Source organism: Myotis myotis, unplaced genomic scaffold (assembly GCF_014108235.1).
Source record: "Myotis myotis isolate mMyoMyo1 unplaced genomic scaffold, mMyoMyo1.p scaffold_m19_p_1, whole genome shotgun sequence".
In the NCBI taxonomy this organism is placed as follows: Eukaryota; Metazoa; Chordata; class Mammalia; order Chiroptera; family Vespertilionidae; genus Myotis; species Myotis myotis.
Genome location: NW_023416313.1, coordinates 216906220 through 216925824, shown reverse-complemented (window position 1 = coordinate 216925824; position 19605 = coordinate 216906220). Strand labels below are relative to the sequence as shown.

The following is a 19605-nucleotide window of genomic DNA, read 5'->3' as shown; positions in this document are numbered from 1 at the left end:
ATTATTACATTTGTTCCTCTTTTTTCCCCCCATAGCTCCCCCCCTCCCAGTTCCCGCCCCACCCTCCGCCATCACTCTCCACCCACTGTCCTCATCCATAGGTGCAAGATTTTTGTCCAGTCTCTTCCCGCATCTCCCACACCCCTTTCCCCCGCAAGAATAGTCAGTCCATTCCCTTTCTATGTCCCTGATTCTATTATAATCACCAGTTCATTCTGTTCATCAGATTATTTATTCACTTGATTCTTAGATTCACTTGTTGATAGATGCATATTTGTTGTTCATAATTTGTATCTTTACCTTTTTCTTCCTCTTCCTCTTCTTAAAGGATACCTTTCAGCATTTCATATAATCCTGGTTTGGTGGTGATGAACTCCTTTAGCTTTTCCTTATCTGTGAAGCTCTTTATCTGACCTTCAATTCTGAATGATAGCTTTGCTGGATAAAGTAATCTTGGTTGTAGGTTCTTGGCATTCATCACTTTGAATATTTCTTGCCACTCCCTTCTGGCCTGCAAAGTTTCTGTTGAGAAATCAGCTGACAGTCGTATGGGTATTCCCTTGTAGGTAACTGAGATTCTTTCTCTTGCTGCTTTTAAGATTCTCTCTTTGTCTTTTGCTCTTGGCATTTTAATTATGATGTGTCCTGGTGTGGTCCTCTTTGGATTCCTTTTGTTTGGGGTTCTCTGCACTTCTTGGACCTGTAAGTCTATTTCTTTCACCAGGTGGGGGGAAGTTTTCTGTCATTATTTCTTCAAATAGGTTTTCAATATCTTGCTCTCTCTCCTCTTCTGGCACCCCTATAATTCTGATGTTGGTACACTTGAAGCTGTCCCAGAGGCTCTTTACAATACACTATCTTCGTATTTTCGGATTCTTTTTTCATTTTGCTTTTCCGGTTGGATGTTTTTTGCTTCTTCACATTTCAATTCTTTGACTTGATTCTTGCGCTCCTCTGGTCTGCTGTCGGGAGTCTGTATAATATTCTTTATTTCAGTCAGTGTATGTTTAATTTCTAGTTGGTTCTTTATCACAACATCGAGGGTCTCATTAGATTTCTTGAGGATCTCCCTACAATTATCGGCAGTTTTTAGAAAATTATTGAAAGACCTTAAAAGTGTGGTTTTGAGCTCTATATCTTCCATTTCTGACATCTGCATCCTGTTTCTTTGTCTCTGCATTTTTTATGCTTTCTTGGTGCAACCCCTAGTGGTCTTTATGCACAGTCTTGTAGTTAAGCCTAGATTGTTGTAGGTAGTACTGGAGGGGATTTGACCTCCAGGCCAACTGGCTGTGAGAATCAGCTGTGTCTGCAGTAAGAGAACTTCTGACCTCTAGGGAAGTGCTAATCTAGCCTTTGCCTGAGGCTATCCGGCAAATGCCTCTGTGCATGGCTTGGGCGGGGCGGGTCGCACAGGATCAACAGGGTGGGCCGGAGAGAGCAGTTATGGCGGCTCTCAGTTCCGTCCCTAGGGGCTCTGCCTCTCAGAGTCCCAGCAACCACTGCATACCTCGGAGAGAAAGCTGCCTTCGAGTTCCGACCGAAGCCAGACAGTCCCGCTTCTCCCGTTTGAGTCTGGGTCCCTAAAGTCTCGCCCGGATCTGGATGGAGCTCAGAGTCTGCGACTCCCTCCCGATTGAAAACGCCAACCGCGCCCTCAGCCACCAGCCCGCTCTGCACGCACTCCGCACCTCAGAATTTGACTTCAGCACTGAGCCTCCTCTGAGTGTCCGTATGCGTTTCTCTTTCCTCCTAGTTGTAGGACTTCCACTCAGCCAGCGTTCCTGTGGTTCTGGGTGCTGTCCGTTCTGTCTTTTAGGTTTTTTTTTGAAGTGGTTGTTCGAGGCAGCAAACTCCGGCGTTAACCTATGCCGCCATCTTGGTTCTCCCCAGATTCTATTTTTTTTACTATTGCCTCCTATCTTTGCATCATATTTTCTCTATTTTGTCCATTGCAACAATTCTTTAAACCCTACCACAAGGTCCAGACATCCTCTTATAGTCTTACTTCTTATCTTAGTCTGCTTATTTCCTATAATCCATCAGTATAATCACTACAGTCCTCAGCTCCTTTCTCCCTTCCCTCCATCATACTTTCATAACAAAATTCCAAACCTGGTTAAAACCAAAACTTTGATCTTGTCCATTCCTGCACCAGAGCAGCTGAACATGGCTAAAGAATAACATGAGCCCTGGCCAGTTTGGCTCAGTGGATAGAGCGTCGGCCTGCAGACCAAAGGGTCCCGGGTTTGATTCCGATCAAGGGCACATGCCTGGGTCACAGGCTCGATCCCCACTGGGGGGCGTGCAGGAAGCAGCCAATCCATGATTCTCTCTCATCGATGATGTTTCTATCTCTCTCCCTCCCTCTCCCTTTCTTTTTGAAATCAATAAAAATATATTTTAAAAAAAAGAGTAACATAAAATGTGATGATTGATTTGGCTTTAAATCTATGGTCACAAATTTCAAGTGAGCCTTAAGTGCTACTTGCCATTCTTAATGTTTTCCTGTAAGTTCACTTACTCTCCACGATGGTTATTTCACAGCTTCTCTCTTCAGACCTCTAACCACTCCCCTGTCCTTTTCTACATTTATTATATTAGCTGAAAGACTTCTATACAAATAAACTTTCCCTCATCAAGTATTTGGTTATCCTCAAGTATAGTTACATAGCAAAAGCAGGATAAATATTTCTTTTATCAGGTTTTCAAAAAGTTCATTTCATAGTATCTTTCCTCCAAAGGTAACCAATTGAATGGTTGTTTTCTAAAGTCATTGTAAGTTAATCCATTAAAACATAGTTTATATGTTTCAGTTCATTATAATATTCATATTGATACTCAGATTGTCCCATCTTGGACCACTGGGAACCTTTGGAACTTGACTCCCAAATTTCTGAAATGACTCCGATAGCCTTTTGAATCCTTTCTCATATTAACAGAATTTTCAGGCTTATCTTTTATTATTTCCTGCCTTTTTAGTAAAAGTGTTTACAGATCACAGTCTGGGAACTGGCATGCTTCTTGCTGCTGGGTTGGTCCTCATGTAGAGCTTTCCAGTTCACATGTAACTTCTTTGGTTTTATATACTTGTATCTCTTTTCTTTTAAACCCTTAGTTTTTAACTATTCTTCCCTTCTTGAAATGCTGTCTACACTTGGCTGTGGACAGGCCACAGTGCTCTGATTTTCCTCGTCTTTCATGGGCTGCTTCCTTCAGATTCCTTTTGTGGATTGCTCTCTCCAATTTCTAACCATTGAGTGTTCAATCCCTGGACAACTTCTTGACTATGTGCTGTCCCATTATTTTAAGTAACGTCTCAAAATAAGATCTGTATGCCAGTTCTTCCCAAACTTGTATGTGCTGTCTAGACAGCCACCCTGAACACCAAATGCTTAACTTTGATATCTCCACTTGGAACTCCAGAAAGCATTTCAAACTGAACATGTTGAAAAAAGACTGATTATTTTTTCTCCCTGTACATGCTATCCCTCAGGCTTTCCATTTCAGTAAGGGTCACTTTCTTGCACTCTGGTTCCCATATATTATATTGATAAAACAGCCCTGAGTGATTTTTTAAAAAACATAATGCATATTATGGTACAACCTCACCCTTCACCTTTTTTTAAAAATATATTTTATTGATTTTTTACAGAGAGGAAGGGAGAGAGAAAGAGAGTTAGAAACATCGATGAGAGAGAAACATCGATCAGCTGCCTCCTACACACCCCCTACTGGGGATGTGCCCACAACCCAGGTACATGCCCTTGACCGGAATCGAACCTGGGACCTTTCAGTCCGAAGGCCGACACTCTATCCACTGAGCCAAACCGGTTTTGGCCACCCTTCACCTTTGAGTGGCTTCCCAGCACACATAAAATGAAATCTAGTCTTGAATAAAACCTAGGATTCTTACAGTATACCACCTGAATAGGCAGGGTTTCTGCTCTTCATGGGAGGCCATGGTGAGCCGACATAGTTCTCTTCTAAGATCTGGAAATGATTTACTGGCATAAAACATGTTAAACCATCTGAACTCTGAGCACACTTGTCCTTGTGAAACCAAAATGGCTAGCCCAGCCACTGTTGCTCAGTGGTGGAGTGTCAACCCATGAACCAGGAGATCACGGTTCGATTCCAGGTCAGGGCATATGCCTGGGTTGCAGCCTCAACTCCCAGTAGGGGTATGCAGGACACAGCCGATCGATGATTCTCTCTCATCATTGATGTTTCTATATCTCTCCCTCTCCCTTCCTCTTTCTGAAATCAATAAAAACTATTTTTTTTAAAAAAGGTTAAACGTATTATTGTTTTGAGTTTTTCCATTAATACTCTTTGGTCCTATTTATTTGTTTCATTGTCTGTTTTTATTTTTTGGTATTATTTCAGTATCTATTAATGCTCACAAAAGATATCCAGTAACAAGCACCAAAGATTAAGAAAATTTTATGGTAGAAAAACATAAATCGATTAGGATGACTTAGGTATAGCCCACCCTTATTCAGTTTTTACTAGTATATGGAGTATTTAGCTGGGAAAACTGGCTTTCTAGAATCGTATTTATAAAAAATTATATAGGATCAGTGTAATTCTTTCTTTTTTTTTTTTTTTTTTTTTTTAATTAAATCTTTATTGTTCAGATTATTACATTTGTTCCTCTTTTTTTTCCCCCCATAACTCCCCTCCTCCCAGTTCCCGCCCCACCCTCCGCCCTCACTCCCCACCCACTGTCCTCATCCATAGGTGCACGATTTTTGTCCAGTCTCTTCCCGCATCTCCCACACCCCTTTCCCCCCCAGGAATAGTCAGTCCATTCCCTTTCTATGTCCCTGATTCTATTATAATCAACAGTTCATTCTGTTCATCAGATTATTTATTCACTTGATTCTTAGATTCACTTGTTGATAGATGCATATTTGTTGTTCATAATTTGTATCTTTACCTTTTTCTTCCTCTTCCCCTTCTTAAAGGATACCTTTCAGCATTTCATATAATCCTGGTTTGGTGGTGATGAACTCCTTTAGCTTTTCCTTATCTGTGAAGCTCTTTATCTGACCTTCAATTCTGAATGATAGCTTTGCTGGATAAAGTAATCTTGGTTGTAGGTTCTTGGTATTCATCACTTTGAATATTTCTTGCCACTCCCTTCTGGCCTGCAAAGTTTCTGTTGAGAAATCAGCTGACAGTCGTATGGGTATTCCCTTGTAGGTAACTGAGTTTCTTTCTCTTGCTGTTTTTAAGATTCTCTCTTTATCTTTTGCTCTTGGCATTTTAATTATGATGTGTCTTGGTGTGGTCCTCTTTGGATTCCTTTTGTTTGGGGTTCTCCGCGCTTCTTGGATCTGTAAGTCCATTTCTTTCACCAGGTGGGGGAAGTTTTCTGTCATTATTTCTTCAAATAGGTTTTCAATATCTTGCTCTCTCTCATCTTCTGGCACCCCTATAATTCTGATGTTGGTACGCTTGAAGCTGTCCCAGAGGCTCCTTACACTATCCTCGCATTTTTGGATTCTTTTTTCATTTTGCTTTTCCGGTTGGGTGTTTTTTGCTTCCTCGCATTTCAAATCATTGACTTGATTCTTGCGCTCCTCTGGTCTGCTGTCGGGAGTCTGTATAATATTCGTTATTTCAGTCCGTGTATGCTTAATTTCTAGTTGGTTCCCCAATATAAGATCGAGGGTCTTATTAGTTTTCTTGTAGATCTCATTAAGTTTATCGACGGCTTCTAAACAGTTCTTGAGAGACCTTAAAAGTGTGGTTCTGAACTCTATATCTTCCATTGACAATTTTGTCTTGTTTCTTTGTCTCCGCATTTTGTTATGCTTCCTTGGTGCACCCCCTAGTGGTCTTTGTTCACAGTCTTATAGTTAAATCTTGATTGTTGTAGCTAATTCCAGGGAGGGTTTGACCTCCAGGCCAAGTGGCTATGAGAATCAGCTGTGTCAGCAGTGAGAGAACTTCTGTCCTCTAGGGAGGTGCTAATCTAGCCTTTGCCTGAGGCTATCCGGCAAATGCCTATGTGCAGGGCTTGGGCGGGGCGGGTCGCACAGGATCAACAGGGTGGGCCGGAGAGAGCAGTTATGGCGGCTCTCAGTCCTGTCCCCAGGGGCTCTGTCTCTCTGAGTCCCAGCACCCGCTGCAAAGCTCAGAGAGAAAGCTGCACTCGCTCTGACCGAAGCCAGACAGTCCCGCTTCTCCCGTTTGAGTCTGGGTCCCTAGAGACTCGCCCGGATCTGGAGCTCAGATTCTGCGACTCCCTCCCGATTGAAAACGCCAACCGCGCCCTCCGCCGCCAGCCCGCTCCGCGCACTCCGCACCTCAGAATTTGACTTCAGCACTGCGCCTCCTCTGAGTGTCCGTATGCGTTTCTCTTTCCTCCTAGTTGTAGGACTTCCACTCAGGCAGCGTTCCTGTGGTTCTGGGTGATGTCCCTTCCGTTTTTTGGTTTCACTTTTGAAGTAGTTGTTCAAAGCAGCAAACTCCAGTGTTAACCTATGCCGCCATCTTGGTTCTCCATAGAAATGTCCAGGATCAGTGTAATTCTTTCAAAAGACAAGCCACACCTTTCATACCTTATATAGATTTTAGGTGTTGCTTCTCAGACCTTGTTTTCAGTTAGGAAAGGTGGGGGGGTTGGGGCGAGGAGGCAGCTCTTTCCACAGATAACTTATTTTACATTTATTATACATTATTACATATGTCATCTGATCGTGTCCTCATAGTAGCCCTCAGAGGAAGTACTAGTCTCATCTGTTTCACAATTGAAGAAACCAGGACATAGGTGGGCAAAGTGATTTACCGGAAACCATGCAGCTAGGAAATGGAAGAGCTCGCATTAAAACCCAGGCCGACTGCTTCCACATTCCTTGCTCTTACCCGGACCTTTACTGCTTCTCTGCTACCATGTAGTGAGTAGCCTACTTGGTCAAGCACTATTTTAGGAGGACCCTTTATAGATATTGTTTCCTTTATTTCTGATACTCCAGTAGATGGCTGTTCCCATTTTACAGGTGAGGAAAGTTATACTCAAAGACTTACAGGTAATTTATCCTAGCTTACCCTGCCAGTCCATGCAAGAATCATTACTGAACTCAGCTTTTTCTGATTCCTCAATTTATTTTCTTTCCACTACTATACACCACGCTGCCTCTCTAGCTGCTATCATTTTTCATTGATTTTGAATCTCTTACTAGCTGTTTAGTTTATTTTTGCCTTTTTTTTAGGTTATTCTATATTTGTTGTTAAGGGTGATCTGCCAGATTGTGAAGCTGACCAACTCCTCCAGATGATCAGGGTCCAACAGATGCATCGACCAAAACTTATTGGAGAAGAATTAGCACAAGTAAAAGAACAGAGGTAAAATTAGCTCTGCAGTATGGAATGTGTGATACTCGTTCATTACAAGAAATACATTTTCATGCTAACATTGGATGGGTGGTCCTTTTATTGTTGGTAATTTTTTTTAGACCCATATGTTTTAGTGAAGTTTATTGGTTCAAACTTGAATCAACTCTTTGAATTACTTAAAAATGTTAACTTAGAGTCACATCAGAACACAAAGTTTATATTGTTAGACCTTATCTGCGAGAAAAATCTTTAAGTTTCTTTAATTCTATTTTTCTAAGTTTTGACATATAAAATCTTCAGTTTATAAATATTTTTATATCTAAAATGCAAGACTGGTCTGTAGTTATTATCAGTGCTTTCATTCTTTAGCGTCCAGAAAACGGATCTGGAACAAACCTTAGAAGCAAATGAGGGATCAGGAGTGTTAGATGAAGAGGAGGAGGATTTGCAGCGGGCTCTGGCCCTAAGTCGCCAACAGATTGACATGGAAGATGAAGAAGCAGATCTCCGCAGGGCTATTCAGCTCAGTATGCAAGGTACAGACATTCTGACGGGGTTTTTTCATTGTTGAAGAATTGATTCAGGTAATTCTTGGTTTCCTGGAAGTTAATGAACTGTTAGATGTTCTTTGACAGTTACTGCAGAATCAATAGCTATGTACAGTCAGCTGTTCTTTTAGTTTTCTTGTAATATAAATACCTTTTACAACCTATGTTATATTAGGACTGTATATTTTTTAATTCTCACCCGAGGTCATTTTCATTGATATTTTTAAAAAATATGTTTTTATTGATTTCAGAGAGAGGAAGGGAGAGCGAAACATCAATGATGAGAGAGAATCATTAATTGGCTGTCTCTTGCATGCCCCTTACTAGGGATCTAGTCCACAACCTGGGCATGTGCCCTAACCTGGAATTGAACCGTGACCGCAGTTCATGGGTCGACACTCAACCACTGAGCCATACTGGCCAGGCTTCATTGATTTTTAGAGAGAGGGAAAGGGAGGGAGAGAGGGGCAGGTCAGAGGAGGGGAGAGAGAGAAGCATTGATGTGAGATAGAAAATCCTCCTGCACACACCTCTACCAGGGCCAGGGAACTGAACCCACAACCTAGGCACATGCTTCACCCGGGAATCGAACCCACAACCTTTTGGTACACAGACCAACCAAGCCACACTGGCCAAGATAACTAGCTGTATTTTTATTTCTGGTTATTCCATTTGGTTATAATACTATACTAACATAGCAATAAACTGAGGTCAATTTTTGTGGGCAAAAGTGGGGGAACTATTACCCAGACCAACTGTTTCATAAATGTATTTGCTGTTAGACACAAAGGAAGGCCTGGGCAGAGAATATAAATTGATTTTGGAAAACTCTAACATTGGTGTCTGTGCAACGTATAGCTTGAGTCCACTTTGATGCTTTTATAGTGATGTAAGCCCATACGCAGAGGAGAGGCAAGACATATTCCCTAGGGAATCCCGGTGGAAGGAAATGTCTGTTTTGTAGCTCTAAGTGGCTTACATAAAAGCATGAGGAATTTCTTTTGGCAGTTTTGTTTTCATGTAATTAATATGATTTTGCCTTCTACTTTCTAATGAAATTGATTGAATTCCTGAAATCTATATGATAAAAAGCTAGTGGCCGGAACACCAGAACGCTGGAACGACCAAACGACCAGTCACCAGGAGGTGCATGGAGCACCTCGGTCCCTCCCTCCAGCCTGTGAGCTGCTTGCAGCGGCTTGTGGTGGCGAGCTACTCGCGCACGGCAGGTCTGGGGTCCTGCCAGTGCGGCGGGGCTGGGCCACTTGCGATTTCACGTGCTGGGCCTCTAATATCTAAATAAAATTGAGGTAATGGCAGACACTAGCTTTTGCAATTTTAGTTATTTGTGCGTAATTCACTCTACTTACCACTTTATTTCACCATTTGTGCAAAATCTCTGGTTGGTGCAATAAATGAGACCATGGAAATATACTGAAGTTGTTGTAGGACCCAAATTTTTGAAGATAAAGGAACATAGAGAATGTGTTTGTTTCATGGTCATCCACTTTAAGTTGGTTCTAAGGAATTCTATGTCTTTGGAAGTATAGATTGATGTCTAATAAGTTAGAGCACGCGAAAGTGGTGTTAATGGCTCTTCCTCCCTAGTTGGTTGTTGGTCTTAAATCCTCACATTTGCTACCACAGTTGGGTGACAGCTTTGGCTGTAGTGGATACTGGTTAGGTTTGAACTGCGTTATTCAGATTTCCCCTGAGGCTTTCAGACCCTTACTTATCTATCTATTAAAAAGCTAATATGCAAAGTGTCCCCTTGGGAGTTTGACCTGGAGACCGGGAGTTCTATTGCTCACTGTGATGTGTGCTGACCACCATGGGGCGGCGTAGAACGAAGGGAGGCCCTGGCTGGCAACCGGGGAAGGGAGGCCCTGGCCAGCAGCTGGCAGCCGGGAAAGGGAAAGGGAGGCCCCAGCTGGCAGCCAGAAGGCCCCGATCAGCCCTGATTGCAGGCCAGGCCTCGAGCATCTAGTATTTACAGAATAGTAGCAGAATCCGTTTAAGAAGAAAACATTTTAAAAGCTTTTGTGTGAGGAGGTGGGAGTGGCTGGGGAGAGAATGGGGGGAAAAGGGAAACATATTAATAGTTTAAACAATAAAGAATTTAAATTTTTTAAAAAAGCCTTTGTGTGTAATTCGCATAAGTATAAACATCTTGTTACTTTACCTGGTAAATAAACTGTTTGTTTTGGTCCTATTTTCGTTTGTTTTCAGGTAGTTCCAGAAATGCACCTCAAGATGTTCCACAGACATCAGGTACACAGCTGACTTCAGAAGAGCTACGGAAGAGAAGAGAAGCCTACTTTGAAAAGTAAAGTAGTTGGTACAATATTCAAATGGCATATTCAGTCTTTACTTTGGCTATTTTTTCTATTTGTGAACTTAGAGCTTTGGCTTAAACTACTTATTTTATTTAGGATTCTCTTTTTAAAAAAGACTGGTTACTCCCTGACCCTGTGAACACTTGAATGTACTTATTTTAACTTACAACAAATAAACTGTGAAATGGAATGTTGTTTTAGGGGGAAACTTTTCCCCAATACTAATTAAGTTTACATGAAATTGGGTGAAGGAAACCCTGTGAAATTTCAGTCATCAAAGGGAAAATGAAATCAAGGCAAGAACCATGCTTCATGATCCTTTGACTGTGCTTCTCGGCTCCTAATCCTGCAATGTTCTTCTGTCTGTTCATAGGGAACGGCACTTTAGGTCGGGGAGCCCACTCCTACCACAAACAGAGGTGGTGGCTAAGAGCTCTGCTCATTGCGCTCTAGTGCGGTACTGCAGGACTGTCAGCATCTGGCATGGGAGGGCAGCCCATAAATCTGAATCATCAGCTCCTGAAACCTAGCTTTGTATCCGTTTTATAAAAAGTGCCCTTAAAATAAAAATTTTTCCCCAGAAAAATACCACTCTTTCCACTCACAGGTCTTCCCTTTATCTTAATGATAAAAATCCATCTTGGAAATTACGAGATCTATAACAGATATTCAGATCCTCTGATCCCAGATCAGAAACCAAAAGGCCAGTGGCTGAACTTGGCCTGTTAATTACTGTACTTCATCAATTCTAAGATGCACATATTTTCACATCTCCACACCTCTGCACCTGAGAAGCATCTCACAGTCATATTGGCAGTATTTTAGTGGTACTTAAGATATTGGAGCTAAAATTTGATGGTGTAATGGAGATAATATTTACTTTGTTTTCTGTGTTTGTTTGTTTTTAAGTCACAGCTCAGAAGTATATGAAGGAAAATTCTGATCAACTGACATCCTCTTAATGTGAGATATTTCTAGTCTTTATTCAGTGATAGAGTAATAGATTTAATTATATGTAAAATTCCAAAATAGTGCTTATTAGTACTTCTTTTAAATTTAACTTTTATTTTTTAAATATGATAAACTTAAAATTCATATAAAAGTAGAGAAACCAGCATAATGAACCCCTATTACCCAGATTTAACAAAGATTAGTACATACCAGCCTTGTGTTTCTATGTCCCCATCTCCTATGCTTGTCACTCTTCTACCCCCAAGTTGGGATTTTTTTTGTAACAAATCTAAATCATTATATCATTTATCCATATTTATTTCAGTACGCCTCTCTAAATATATGAGCTTATTTTTTTACATAGCCAAGTGCTATTGTCACACAATAATATTTTATAATATCATAAAATATCTAGTATTAAAAATAACTTAAAACTACTTAATTAGATAAAAACTAATACCCTAGAAATTTTATTTTAAGACATATCAGAATTAAAAGGAAACATAATTCTACTTTCCTTATGTAATACTGATGTCAGTATTTGGCACATTTTCTTCTGGTCACACAGACACACATACATATTACTTATACCCATTTCCCCTAATAGTAAGTATTCTTTGTAAATAGGCTATATGGTACTTTATAAAATTAATGTGTGTATCATTTACATATGAACATTTTGATTTTTATTATTATAATTAATAGTGCAACGAACTATCCATGTACTGACTCAGTGTCTCAAATCTATCATTGTTCTAATTATTCTGAGGATGTCAGATTTTTTAGTTAAAGAACATGAACATTTTTAAGGCCTTGGTACAGATTTCTAAACTGCTTTCCAAATAATTTCCAAGTGATTCTTCTACCATGTTTTTTCAGACTTTGTTTTCTTGTTGTTGTTGTTTTTTTTGCCAGAATAAAATTGTCCAAACAGACATACTTAATAGAGAATCTACAAAGTTTACAAATACATCCAAGAAAAGGAAACCGTCTTTTAAAGTATAAAAAACAAATTCCTCTCTTATTTAAAAATTTTAAAAGATATTTTGGATTAGAAATGTAGAATTTTCAATGCATTGAACTTTTTAGAGTGGAAAGAATAATGCAGTGACATTTCATAATGACTAAGTAAATTCTAACAAGCACAATGCCAGTGATAACTGATGCAGATATTTTATCAACCCTGTGCCCTGTTATGATGGCTGAGCATAGGGATAGCTCCCTCCTGGTTGGAGGGTAGTTGATGGGGAGGAAGATGTGCAGGGAAGTTTCCAGCTTCAGGTTTTCATCCTCTGCCTCCTGGTTTGATCTCAGAAATACTGGTGGGGCTCTGGCTGATGTAGCTCAGTTGGTTGAGCATCGTCCAGTGCACTGAGAGATCACTGGTTAGCTTTCTGCTAGATGTCTGGGTTTTGGGCTTGACCCCCAAAAGTAGGGGGCTCTCAGGAGGCAGCTGATTGATATTTCTCTCATCGATTTTTCTCTCTTTCTCTCCCTCACCCTTCGTCTTTCTCTAAAATCAGTAAAAACATTTTGTTTTAATTTCTTTTTAATATATTTTATTGAACTTTTACAGAGAGGAAGGGAGAGAGATATAGAGTTAGAAACATCGATGAGAGAGAAGCATCGATCAGCTGCCTCCTGCACATCTCCTACTGGAGATGTGCCCGCAACCCAGGTACATGCCCTTGCCCGGAATCGAACCTGGGACCTTTCAGTCCGCAGGCTGACGCTCTATCCACTGAGCCAAACCGGTTTTGGCAATATAAAAACATTTTTAAAATGTTGTTATTGATGTCGGAGAGGGAGGGAGGAAGGGGGAGAGAGAGAGAGAGAGAGAGAGAGAGAGAGAGAGAGAGAGAGAAGAGAGAGAGAGAGAGAGAGAAACATCAATGATGAGAGAAAATCATTGATCAGCTGTCTCCTGCAGGCCCCACACTGGGGACCAAGCCCAACCCCGTGCATGTGCCCTGACTGGGAATCGAACCGTGACCTCCTGGTTCCTAGGTCAATGCTCAACCACAGCTATGCTGGCCAGGCTCAATAAAAACATTTTTAAAAAAATACTAGTGGAGAACTAGAGAAGATTTAGAGTCAAATGTTGCTGAGCGGAGTTAAGAGCTAACTTCTTGGTATTTCTTTTTAATAGTGGCTAGCATTCAAATATCATGTAGGGCTTATTAATAAAGGGGCTGAAAACTAATATTTGCCTTTCACTAGAATTTCTGATTATTAAGCCTAGATGGGCCCCTGTCTCTCTAGCTTCCATCTTTGGAAATGTGGCTGTAAGCTTCTCAAGTTAACTCTTTCTTCCTTCTAACCCTCTTCAAACTGACCATGGTGCTAACTTGTTATTTATTAAAATTTATAGGTTTGGTGGAAAATTTTGTTTTTTGTAGGACATTTGAAGCTTCATACTTAATGTATTCATGCATGTAGCATAAAATACTGTTAAAAATCTACCTGTTACAAGCTAATATGTTATGAATAAGAGTTGTTAAATTTTTTCATAGCCGTATTTTTTCCCCATGAATAATCTCTAAACCCATTTTATCTATCATAAAACCCCAGGCAAAACTATTATATCAGCTATGTCATTTACAAAACCTGCCTTCACTCACATGTTATGAGCATAAAATTAGGCAAGGTATGTAAAACTATTTCATAAACTATAAAGTGCTCCATAGGTAGGCATTAGCCTGATCAACGTCTTCTCACAGGTTTTCTCTAAAATGATGCAGATTCTTAATTTAAAAAGTGTTTCCCAACAAGGACTATTTTCATGGTCATGGATTGCTTTCATTTTTTGATTGCCTGATACTTGAGCCACCACTTCAGTGGCATGGCTTGGTCAGGGTTCAGTTTAAGAAACATAAACGACTAGAGTTTTTTTGGGGTTTTTTTTTTTTTTTTATTTTTTATAGATTTTTTACAGAGAGGAAGGGAGAGATAGAGAGTTAGAAACATCGATGAGAGAGAAACATCGATCAGCTGCCTCCTGCACATCTCCCACTGGGGATATGCCCACAACCCAGGTACATGCCCTTGACCGGAATCGAACCTGGGACCCTTCAGTCCGCAGGCCGACGCTCTATCCACTGAGCCAAACCGGTTTCGGCCGACTAGAGTTTTTTTTTTTTAGCAGAAAGTACTTAATACAGAAGGTAAGGCCTTACACAATCTTAGGAAGAGCTGAATGCAGCCTGTAGGCCAGGCCTCCAGAATTCTAACTTGTCTGAACAGCTTTGACTGCTGCCCAAGTTGAGATAATGGGGAATCGGTATATCGAGTTTAGGAACACACTTCCTGAGCTGTGATCCTAGGATCAGGAAACTGCCACCACAGTTGCCTAGACATGAAGACTCAGGAACATGAAATCTGGCTCCATTGCAACTGCCGTAAAGCAGAATTCTGGGATTGGCATCCCCATGACTTGACTTGGTGCAGAGAACAGCGAAAGCAGCAGGGAGATGGTTGTGCCTCATTTCTGCCCTTTAAAGCTCATACAAATGCTTTAAAAGCACTCTTTTTCCAGAATCTGAGGTCTAAAGCAATGTAAGACATGTCGTTTTCAGCTTTCCCGACTCTGTGATACAGAAGGCACAGTGGGAATGGATGCTGAGTGCTATTTGTGCACATTCTATCTCACGGTGTCATCACATATGAAAGGTGTTAGAAGTGTTTCAAGGTTGGCAGTTCATTTACTCACTTTTCATGAATTTAAAGTAGAATAAAAGTTACTGCTCTAAAGTCGCTGTCTCACCTGCCACTCCCTTGCATTCTATGTGTTTTCTTGAGGAGGAAGAGGGCGTGGAGAGAGATCTGATGTGCTAGGAAATCCACATAAGTCTCAACCTGTCCTTCTTGTGCCACGTTCCAGAGTCAGAGTATGCTAGTGGGCGTATACTGCCCACGTGTGCGTCATTAGCCTGCACACCAGCGTCATAAACACGTGCAGATGTCAGTGTGCTCGCTCCAAGACCAACAAGGAGAAATGAGGTTGCCCACTGGTTGAATTTCCTTTGTTGCTCATGTTTAAAACACAAGATTAAGGGGGACCCTAGGGAAAAATGTGCTATTAATAGTGTTACCGCTAATTTTAAAATTCTGTTTCCTTTAAAAATCCTTTTATGCATTTTTTTGAAAGCTATGGCTTCTCAGATTGTTGCTGTTTTTAATTTTTTTAATTTTAGCATATATATGTATATGTGAAATCATTTAAAATATACATAAATGCAGAAATAGTTCACAGAGCTCCATATACCCATTGCTCAGATTCCCCAGTTGTTGATATTTCTGAACCATTTGAGAATTACTTGCAGACATGATTTCTCATTACATGTCAGCACTTCAGTGTAGATTTTCTCAGTACAAGCACCTACCTGTTACGTCATAACCATCATGTTTAAATGTTTTATGACATTGTTTCTCCTGCTTAAAAAAATACAGGGAGAAGTTATTTTAATGCAGTAGATATTACTGAAACTTGGTAATGTATATTAAAGAGTTCATCAAGTAGTTGATGAGTGTCTACTAATGCCTAGCATAGTTTTCTGCACTAGGCAACAAACAAGATAAGGGGAGTATTCTTGTTAGCTTACATTTTAAAGAGGAAGACAGAACACATGGTGATAAGTTCATACTGGAAATTAAAATGAAGTGACGGGATAGGGGGAATGCCAGGTGGCCACTGAGGACAGTGGGCAGGAAAGGTATCTCTGAGGACATATGAAGCTCAGATCTGAATGACAGGAAAGAGCCGGCCATGGAAAGATCATGTTAACGCTTATGGTAATTTGAGATGCTTTCCTTTCCTTGAAGTGCTTATTTTCAGAGACCTCCCACAATATTAAGGATCTGTAAACCAACACATTTGCATAAAAATAGCTGCCAGTGAATCCTTTTGTACAATGTGTTATTTTGTGGTTAAAAATACCTGTCTATTAATTTCTCTGATAAATGCAAATTTTACATCCAGATTTTGTAGGATCGCACTGTGATACTTTTAACTAATATATATATATCAGACTGATTGCTCTTGCATCCTTTTGTGGTTTTCATGTCAGTGACTTTCATTTTGTGGAACCATTTATTTTCCATGTGAATAGCACTCCTCATGGTGTATTTATTCTGAGGGTTTGTTTGTTTAATGTACATTGTCCTTTGCATGTTTCAGGCAGCAGCAACAGCAGCAGAGGCAGCAGCAGAACCCACCGGGACAGCTTCCACACCCACGTGAAACACCCACCACAAGTTCAGGAGCACTTGGCCGTGATCCAGGTACACCCCCGACTATACATCATGGTCGTAACCTGCACACTGTTGGACACACGGGCTCTGTGTGATTTTGGCTTTACAGGTTGTTTCTTCTCTCTTTAGTTGTATTGAAATTTTGAATGGATTTGTAATCTAAATTTCTCTGGATTAAGGAGCAGGCAGACTAGAGCACTCAAAGGGTATTTTGCTTTAAAATTATAAATGATACCCTGCAACATCACAGTAATTAATACATTCTACGCAAGTTCTTCAGAAGTAATGAATATTGCTAGGTAGAAAATAAATACATCTTACCCCCTGGACAACTAAAACCCCCTAAGTATAGTCTAAGTAGCAACAGGAAGTCTAGAGTTACATATCAGGCCTGGGTTTAATAAGTCATAACCTTGGGCCAGTTATTGTTTAGTAGAAGTTGAGTGACAAAATGTATATGACAAAGGACTTCTAAGCAGAATGCGTGAAGAACTCTCAAAACTGAGATAAGAAAACAACTCAAAAATGGGCAAAGGATTTGAATGGGTACTTCACCAAATATATGGGTGACAAATAAGCACATTAAAATATGCCCAACATCACTCATCATTAGGGAAATGCAAATTAAAACCACAATGACATACCATTACACACCTTTGAGAATGGTTTGCTAAAGAAATAAAATTGACAATACCAGAGGCTGACAAGGATCAGAGCGACTGGGACTCACATACATTGTTAGTAGAAATGTAAAAGGGCACAGCACCTTTGGAAAAGGGTTTAATATTTTCTTAAAGTAAACTGAACCATGTGATCTACTGGTCCCACTCTTAGGTGTATAAACCAAGAAAAAGAAAATGGAGGTTTTCACAGAAAAGACTTGCATGTGACTCCTAAGAGCAGCTTTATTCATAATTGCTTTAAACTGGAAACTGCCTAAATGTTGTCCTTCACTTAGTAAATGGATGCACAACCTGTGGCACATCCAAACAATGGACTGTATTAGCAATAAAAAGGGGTGAACTGGTACTGTTTTCTACTCCTGCTAAGTACAGCTAGCAGCCCTGAGCATTTGTATTAAACCAGTGGTTCTCAACCTTCTGGCCCTTTAAGTACAGTTCCTCATGTTGTGACCCAACCATAAAATTATTTTCGTTGCTACTGTTATGAATCGTCATGTAAATATCTGATATGCAGGATGGTCTTAGGCGACCCCTGTGAAAGGGTCGTTCGACCTCCAAAGGGGTCGCGACCCACAGGTTGAGAACCCGCTGTATTAAACAAACCTAAGAGTCTGAAAGGTAGAGAGAAGACAGATGTTCGAGGCAGATCTGGGTTTTCTTTTTGCCTCATCTGTCATGGACCGTGTGCTGGAGAAACCACAGGTGCAAACCAAGAAAAAAGCGATGAGGAAAGGGACCACTGAGCAAGACAGAAACTCTTTGATAATAAACACCTTAGTCCAGCCAAACTGGATGAGGTAAATAAACCGGCCCTACTGCCACCTCACCCTGTCAGCAGAGGCCAAGTGGGAGCCTAGACTTGTATCCCCACCTGGCAGTCATGAGGCACCCCCCCCCCTCCCCCCGCCCCCTGGCTCAGGTGATGTCCAAAAAAGCCAAGTGGGGAACTGGAGTTTTTATTACTCCTCCAGGAGGCAGCAAGGCTGCCTTTGCCGTGTGTCAGTGGTCGTGTGTCCTGGACTTGCACCAGCAATAAAGAGGCGTCCCTCTGGCTTCCTGCCTGGGTGGTGTCAGGAGAGGCTTAGTGCAGATTCAGGATTGTCATTGAGGCGGAAACAAGGCCACTCCCACAGTGTCGGTGAGAAACAGTAACAAGGCCTCCTACCCTCCCAGTCATGGAGACATCAGTGGAGGACAGTGGGAAGCCAGAACTCCCACATGTGCTCAGCAGTTGTGATCACACACACCCTCCCCTATCTGGCAGCAGCAGCAGGGTAGCACCCTTTCCCCCCACTGGTGCTGTGTCGGAGGAGGCCTGTTAAAAGAGAAGATTTAAATAAGATTCAACGTCTCCTAATATCCAGATGTCTCAGAGTCAATCCAGAATCACTTGTCATACCAATAGTCAGGAAAAGTTCAACTTGAATAACAAAAGAAATTACTAAGCACCGTTACCTAGATGACACTGATGTTAGAATGTTCTGACAAGAATTGGTAAAGCAGCCATCATAAAAATGCTACGATGAGCAATTACAGATATGCTTCAAACAGTGAAAAATTAGAAAATATAGGAGCTATAAAGATCCAAGCCCGCCTGGTGTGGCTCAGTAGAGCGTCAACCCATGAACGGAGAGGTCATGGTTCAATTCCCAGTCAGGGCACATCCCTGGGTTACAGCTTGATCCCTAGTAGTGTGCAGGAGGCAGTCAATCAGTGATTCTCTCTCATCATTGATGTTTCTAGCTCTCCCTTCCTTTCTCTGAAATCAATAAAAAAACATTTTTTTTAAAAGAAGAACTAAATGGAACTCTTAGAATTGAAAAATAATAACTGAAATTTTAAAACTTAGTGGATGGACCCAACAGGCAAATGGAAGGACAGGAAAGAGTCAATGAACTTGAAAACAGAACAGAAGTTTCCCATTCTGCCCGCTGGTGTGGCTTAGTTGGTTCAGCCTTATCCCATGCACCAAGAGGTCGCACGTTCAATTTCCAGTCAGGGCACATGCATGGGTTGCTGGCTCGATCCCCAGTAGGGAGCATGCAGGAGGCAACCGATTGATGTTCTCTTTTATCACTGTTTCTCTCTCCCTTTCCTTCTCTCTCTCAGAATCAATAAAAATCATTTTAAAAAGAAAAGAAATTTCCTATTCTGAGCAACAGAGAGAATTAGACTAGGAAAATTAACAGCCTTTAAGACCTGTGGGACTGTAATAAAAGATGTAACATGTTCCATGGGAATCCAGGAAGGAGATGAGAAAGGGGTTGGGTCTGAAAAAGTATTTGAATAAGTAATGGCTGAAAATTCTCCTAATTTGGCAAAAGATATAAACCTACAGATTCAAAATGATCAGTGGACCTCAAATAGGATACATCCAGGGAAATCCATACTAAGACACATATAGTCTAATTTCTGAAAATGGAAGACACAAAAAAAATCTGAAGACAGCTAGAAATAACTTAACCTACAACAATTTTGCATAATAGCAAA

The 19605-nt window shown here is 40.8% G+C and overlaps 1 protein-coding gene across 4 annotated transcripts in view; it reads left to right on the top strand.

Annotated features, from left to right (window-relative positions):
• ATXN3 (ataxin 3) overlaps positions 1-19605 on the top strand; it is a 37285-nt gene that overhangs the window by 11581 nt on the left and 6099 nt on the right. Inside the window, exons 7-11 of one of the 4 annotated variants that reach the window (XR_004968621.1) lie at positions 7224-7356; positions 7717-7883; positions 10125-10221; positions 11141-11194; positions 16359-16462. Coding sequence is in view for 3 of the 4 variants with exons in the window: in XM_036315749.1 (XP_036171642.1) it covers positions 7224-7356; positions 7717-7883; positions 10125-10221; positions 16359-16462 (501 nt within the window). In the remaining variant the exon portion in view is untranslated. Of the gene's footprint in view, positions 1-7223; positions 7357-7716; positions 7884-10124; positions 10222-11140; positions 11195-16358; positions 16491-19605 lie in introns of those variants that run through there. The other 3 variants (XM_036315750.1, XM_036315749.1, XM_036315751.1) reach the window with 3 other exon arrangements.